This window comes from Sphaerodactylus townsendi, linkage group LG03 (genome assembly GCF_021028975.2).
Source record: "Sphaerodactylus townsendi isolate TG3544 linkage group LG03, MPM_Stown_v2.3, whole genome shotgun sequence".
NCBI classification, from domain to species: Eukaryota; Metazoa; Chordata; class Lepidosauria; order Squamata; family Sphaerodactylidae; genus Sphaerodactylus; species Sphaerodactylus townsendi.
In genome coordinates, this window is record NC_059427.1 from 48,080,529 (window position 1) to 48,087,874 (window position 7,346).

Below are 7,346 nucleotides of genomic sequence, written 5' to 3' on the forward strand. Positions count from 1 at the left end.
AGGAACAGGTCCACCCACTCCCTCTCCAGCCTGGCTGGACCACCAGTGGACCATGCTTCCAATCAAAGTACAAATCTTGACAGATGAATGGCTGGACTCTCACTAAGGCAACTTCAGCCCGGTTGCTAAGTAGCTATTTTGCAATATGAGAAGTCCTATCGCAGCCATTTGGGTTAGGGCACCATTTATTCACCTAAGTATATCCCCTGCATTTCTTTATGGCTCATGCAAAATTCCAAGTGTGTCCATAGTTTTATCTGGATATCCAACTACCAAAGAGAAGGGGGGGGGGGAGAACTAGACAAGCCGCAGTGGTGGTGAACCTTTGGCACTCCAGATGTTATGGACTACAATTCCCATCAGCCCCTGCTAGCATGGCCATTCTGGCAGGGGCTGATGGGAATTGTAGTCCATAACATCTGGAGTGCCAAAGGTTCGCCACCACGGAGCTATGGTTTCCTTTGTGGTCCTTTGCTCCGCTAGATAGCTTGTGAGTTTGAGAACTAGCACACACTCCAAATAGTTCTACTGTTGAATCATACGAACTACATACATGCAACCTATCCAGATCGCTGGAATAGTCCCAAGCTAAATTGACATCTGATGAAATGTTGGCTGAAAGCAGATCAGCAACAGCAGACAATGAACAGCAACTTAACTGCTTTTGCAGTGCAAACACCTCTCTTGTGGAAAGCCCCTCCCTTTGAGGCTGACCTGGCATCTACTCTGCTCTCAAGTGCCAGGTGAGAACATTTCTCTTTTCACACAGCCTTTTAACAAAGAGGATTTCATGTTTAATTTGTTTTAGTGTTTGTTTCCAGCCCAAGGACTGTTTTATGGGGATCCTTTCATGCTGCTAAATGTTGTGTTGTTTTAATACTCTGGCTGGGTGTTCTGTGGTTTGCTAATGATTGTTATGCTTTTTTAATGATGTTATTATGTTTTACATTCTGAGCCACCTTGAGTAGTCCTGTGAAGAGGTGGTATATGAACTGCCTAAATAAAAGCAGCACTTATTGATAATAATCACTTTTTCACACTAAATACACATTAAATAAGCAAACTAGAGATTTATTAAAAAAAACATAACTGCCACAAATATAACTAAATAGGTTAAATCCACAGATTTGACAGAAGAGACTGCAAGGGGTTTAAATTAATCTGGTAAACTTTTACACTTTTTTGCCAAATGAAATGAACTCTGGTAATCTTCTGTAAAAAGAGGTGAGGAATCGTAATGTGTGATCAGCAGAAGCCAGTGACAAAGGATACTTTTTTTTAATCATTTCAGCCAACCCTCAGGGGAGGAGCCACAAGCACAACTCCATCTCCTCTGACGAACAGCATTGGGATGTTCCGTTTGGTAGACTGTGGAAGAAAAGCAACGTACAGAGTATATCAACGGATGTAAGCAAGTGTAAAAATTAACTTTGCTGTGATTCTGCAGGGTAATTATGAATGCACAAGATTTTGTGGAAGCAAATTCAAACGAAAATATAGCAACTACTTCACTGTACAGTGAAATGTAGCTTTCAGTGATTATAATTTACCAGACATCAAGGCACTACAATGATCTTGCTAGAGAACTACAAGGCTAGAATTCAAATGTGAACACTGTGCTTAATTTCAGACTAAGAAAGGAAATTAATACAGCAAGAGATGTAACAACAGAATTGACCAAATTCAAAAAGGAGATTACACAACCAAAAAAACATTAGGACATATTTATAAACTGTTACTTCAATTTGATACAGAAATTGAACAGATGGAAACATTTATAGTCAGACAGATGCAAAACTTTAAGAAATATATTTTCAAAAATGGAAAACCCTGGGGCGAGTGGGGGGGACGGGGGGATTCGTTGCCAGCCATACATTAAGAGACAATAGGTACAAGATGTTCTATCAGTGGTACATCTCTCCAAAGTATATTGAGAAGATGTAAAGAATTACAAAGGGAAATTCTGGAAATGTAAAGAAGTGGATGGATGGCTCTTTTTATCACATGTGGTAGATATGCAGAAAAGTTTAAAAATTCTGGAAGCATATTCATGCAGATTTAAAAAAAATCTTAAAAAATTAAACTTGCAATGGATGCTAGGACAATGTTATCAGGCATATTGTCAAAAATATTGAAAAAAATTCAGAACTGTTTCAATAATAACAGCAGCCAGAGTAGTGCAACAAAACAGAAGGCAGAACAATGTTCGAGACATGAGAATTGGGAAAATAAACGACCGAAATATGCAATAATGGCAAAACTAACAAGACTTTGTGAATAAGCAACCAATTTAACCATTCCAATAATGGTGAAATGCAAAAAGATATTGTTGAAATGATGTATAATTATTAACTTGGATGATATATTAGATTGAAAAGGAACTTAGACAAATGGTTAATCAATTCATGAAAAATTACAGTATATTAATGTAAGAAAAAAAATCAGAACATTATAATAAAAGGCATCCATCAGTGGTTTTTTTATACTTTAGATTTTTAGAAATAACTATTATTAGTCACTGGTAACCGCTTCTGATTTCTATAGAATATATGTAAAATTTGGGTTTGTGACAAGCTTTGGAACTCAATGTAACTATAACGATTCTGGTGTCTTTTTCTGTTTTGTTAATTTCTATCTATAAAAAAAACAAAAAAATGCCATGATTCTGAAACAGCATCTGTAGCTTTAAAAAGCCATGATATGAAAAAGGGACTAAAGGTTCTTACTTTATAAATCTCTTCATAGGTTTCTTCATCAATCTCTATTGTTGTCACAGTCTCCTCGACATCACCCAGAATCATATTTAAGTGCTGGTCATAAGCCTGTAGAAGTTAAAAGTAGTTTTAAATCATGGTGATTATTATTGATGCAATTCAATCTTGCTCTTGGATATTTAACTCAAAAAAATTATAGAGCCAGAATCTTCAACTACACTGTCATGTAGTTTCACAGCATGTTTTCCTCCGCTGGGAAAATATGAGATTGCTCAACACACTTGGGGAATGGTCTTCCATTTGAAGGCTAATCTATCTGTTTGATCAGCCTGGAGCTGAAAGTCAATTACATCATTTATATTTCACGCATTCTTCATCAGATCTCATCACTCAATTAGTAGCTCCTCCACAATAGTAACAACACATTCACATTTATTAGGACAAGGAAAGGAGGATATGAATTGTAAAAATAAATTAGAACTACCCCTCAGGTTTCCAAGAACAGTAGCAAAAATGACAGTTCTGGGCAACAGGAAACACATTTTTAAAAACAGCTCGCCCTTCAGCATGCTAGCTGCAAATAGTTTGCACATTTTCACTTACACAAAAAAAATGTACACTTTGGAGATGGCACTTATTTGAGATTTTACAGTACAAATACCTGCTCTATGGATGATGTCAAGTTTGCAACATTTGTCTTTTATGCACATTAATGAGAAATGCCCTCTTGCACGCAAATCTTTCAGCTTAAGAAGAACTTAACTATGCCCATTTACCATGTTTCCCAAAACTACCCAGATAAACACTTGACTCATCATTCTCAGTATCCTTTTAATTTTTTTCTAAGAAAATCAGTTTCTCAAGAGGGTTTCAACATAGGTACCTGACCTGACATTACTACGTATCAGAAACTGTTCTAGAACCATCTCAGTTCTGCTACCTAAGCCTCCTTTTTATAATGGCAGAAGAATCTTAAACACCCATCTTGTTTTCCAGCATCCCTATACAGTTTTACTTACATGTAGTCTACCTCGCAGTTCTCTGTCATTCCTCATTTTCACATATATTCGCTCATCAAGACTGAGTCTGATGAGATCCAAAGGCTCTTCTACAGTGTTAGTAGTTTGTTGCTAGAAGAGAAGAGATATCATGTACTTCAAAGCAATGGTACCACTGTCATAAGGAAAAGAGCCCATGGGACCAGAATAAATACTATTTATTTGCTTGACTTTTATCCCATCGATTCCTGACAAATTTGGTTCAGGGCAGCTTCCAACAGCAACAATACACGATTTAAACACATTAAAATCAAAATATTCAGCTACAAAATCACGTGAGAGAAACAATATGTCTCACAATTTGGAGTTTTTAATTGGATTGTTTTAAATGGTTTTATTATTTGTTTTTATTGATTGTTATTTTTAGGGTTTTTTAATGAATTTTATGTATGATTTTAGGTTTTATAAGCCGCCCTGAAACCTTTGGGGGTAGGGTGGGGTATATAAATAAATGAATGAATGACTAAGCTCAAAAACACTGTAGTGGGAAAGTATAAATGTTAACCCTTTATTCCACCTTGTAATGAAAAACTGACACAATGAATTGCAGAAACATTGGCAATTTAGGCTATGATCTTGGATAGAATCAGGGAAATTTACAGTGCAATCCTAAGTGAGCTGCTCTGCCTAAAATGTGATTTGGATCAACTGTACATGGGATTACACCGTTAAGCAATCTTCATGTAAATTATAGACCTGTCAATAATTTCTCATAATTTTTCATTCTAACCCTGAACTTATTTGTTAGAATTGCCCTAATAATGAAGACCATTGAACCCACAGCAGATTTAAGCTGTCATTTCTCTCACACCATTAATTACATACTGTATATTAGTCAGTGGTGAAGCCACCAGGGGACGGGGACGGGGGGTGCGTGATGCACCGGGCGCACCATTTCTAGTCACGTGGGAGGTGGAAAAATCCCCCTCCCCCATGGCGCCCCCCCCCACTTACTTTTATGAATGGAGCAGGCCGGAAGCCTTCCTGCATTGCCTGGGCCTGGTGGGAGGCGGGGCGCAAAAGCCAGAGTGTGCACTGGGCGCACTCTGGTCTAGCTATGCCTCTGATATTAGTCACAGAGAGTCCCCCATATTGGATTAGCTATCTTGCATAATGAAATCAAGATACCTTGATTTCTTCACATCTGATAACTTTGTTCTTAATGCCTGTTCCAGAGATGAATTTTTTTGTACCACTGGGTCAATCCAGACTGACCTCCAAAACAACCAATTATTCCTCAAGAGTGCAAGATAAAACCTGTGTTGTCTAGCAGCAAAAACCATGATAGTCAAGGAGTCCATGCTCTTCACCATAGTGACTGCATAAAGAAACATATATTCACATAATACTGACTGCCAGATAATTCCGACAATGCATGTAGGCTTAACTGGGCTCTATTTCCCTATACAACATATTGGATCCAACCTCAGAACCCTTGCCTATGAACCCAGGAATCCTTGTGTGTATACATCTTACTGTACATGAGGTTATCTGTCTCAGTGGTGTAGTGGCTAAGAGAAGTGGCTAAGAGCAGGTGCACTCTGATCTGGAGGAACTGGGTTTGATTCCCAGCTCTGCCACTTGAGTTGTGGAGGCTTATCTGAGGAATTCGGATTAGCCTGTTCACTCCCACACACGCCAGCTGGGTGACCTTGGGATAGTCACAGCTTTTCAGAGCTCTTTCAGCTCCACCCACCTCACAGGGTGTTTGTTGTGAGGGGGGAAGGGCAAGGAGATTGTAAGTCCCTTTGAGTCTCCTACAGGAGAGAAAGGGAGGATATAAATCTAAACTCTTCCTCTTCTTCAAGCTGATTCTTGCTGTCAAATTGAAATGGACTGCCAGAGTGGTGCAGCAGTTAAAGTGTCAGACTAGGATTTGGGAGACCCAGCTTCAAATCTTCACCCTGCCAATGAAACTCACTAGGTAACTTTAGGCCAGTCACACATTCTCAGCCTGAACTATCTCCCAGGGTGGTTGAGAGGATAGATGAAGGCAAGGAAAAGCATTTACAGCCACTTCGGGTCACTCACTGGGGGAAAGGAAGGGTTTACATTTTTTTTTAAAAAATTAAAAGTATATAATATAATATAAACCTTTATTAGGCATAAATTTAAAGGTATATACAAAAGAGATGTACTATCCAAATGGGGAATTTCTCCATTCCTTAAAATTAACTTCTATACTACAGAGAGAGTTTACCTTATCAAAAAAGTTTGAGATTGTAACATTTATTGTAACATTTAGCATTAATAATTACATAGTATAGATACATAATTGACAAGCAAAGGAAAGAATAAGTTAATAACCATCCGTCAGAAAGATTCCCAGTACAAGCTACAGTACAAAATTAAACGCTCTAAAAAGGTTAGATAGCACTTTTTTTATCCCACTGTTTCTCCAAGTGATTCTATTGTTCCAGTGGCAGTACAGAATCGCAACAACCTTGCAGAGCAGGGTGTGCTGAAAGAGTGAGCTTGACCAGGTCGGCGTTTGAACCAAGAGCCTAATTCAGCACTCTGATCACGACACCAGATTTTAAGCTACAAAGAGATAGAAGGCTGGCTGAAACAGGAACATACTCCCTTTCAGCCAAACTATCTGACACAGAATTCTTAAAAACTTAAGATTGAATTCAAGTAGGAAAGACAAGCTAACTGTACGTTCACACCCACGAAAGCAAAGCGCCATGAAGCCACCGCTACACGAGCGATTCCCCTTTACCTGGTCCACTTCATCCGCCATTTTTCAAACCCAGCCCCAGTTTTTCCTCGCGACACTTTATGCCCGCCGGTGGCGCATGCGCAGTTGAGAGAAAGACGACGCGAGCGCGAGGAAACATGCGTAGTGTAGTCGAGCTGCTGCTGTTGCTGCCGCGAGCCGGATATAAAAATAGTAGTTAGGTTGTTCGGCCGTGTATCCGTCCGGACGCGCGTTCGTATTAACACAATATTGATTTCTTGCAATGGTGGATGAACCATCAAATGTTAGGAGTAAAACTTGCCCGTCTAGTTTCAGCCGACCACCGGTGTCTTACGGTGAAGTCACGTATCACATTCAGTTGTTTAACTCCAAAGGGGGATTCACTCGTGCATGCAAGAATGCGTGAACTGACTCCAGTGGAGAACTGGGCGATGGGGTCAGAAGATCCTACGATGGTTAGTTTGCTTAAGTGATGGGAGCTTGTGCTCGTTAAATGACAGACGAACCCCAGTAACCTCCAGTTACAGGTGCCCAAGCATCCTTAACGTGTGTACTGCCCCGTCAACAATACAACTGTCAGGAAAGAATGGGGCTGTCTTTCTATTTCAACTCTTAATAGTGCTGGAAGTGTTCAGGTAGCCCTTTCAGTTCGTTGCAGGAAACTAAACGGCATCTGAAGAAGCGGGTCCTCAAACCCACAAAAGTTCATGCTACAATAAATGTGTCTTTCATGTGCTGTTGAACCTATAGGTCCCTCCCCACTAAAGCCTGTTAATGTCAGGTAGGTGGAGACGAGTTGGTGGTTTCAATTCTTGTAAAACGTTCCAGTCGAGGGTATCAACTGAAGGAGAAGGATGCTGAATAACAAGATCA

The 7,346-nt window shown here is 39.6% G+C and overlaps 1 protein-coding gene across 1 annotated transcript; it reads right to left on the reverse strand.

The window, feature by feature from the left end:
- Positions 1–1,046: 1,046 nt before the first annotated feature.
- Positions 1,047–6,615, reverse strand: LSM3 (LSM3 homolog, U6 small nuclear RNA and mRNA degradation associated). The gene is made up of 4 exons (XM_048491939.1): positions 6,495–6,615; positions 3,734–3,844; positions 2,727–2,822; positions 1,047–1,368 (listed from the first exon to the last, which is right to left on the reverse strand). Exons 1-4 carry the CDS (start codon positions 6,513–6,515, stop codon positions 1,288–1,290), a joined length of 309 nt encoding a protein of 102 aa, XP_048347896.1. The 5' UTR covers positions 6,516–6,615; the 3' UTR covers positions 1,047–1,287.
- Between the last annotated feature and the right edge of the window lie 731 nt (positions 6,616–7,346).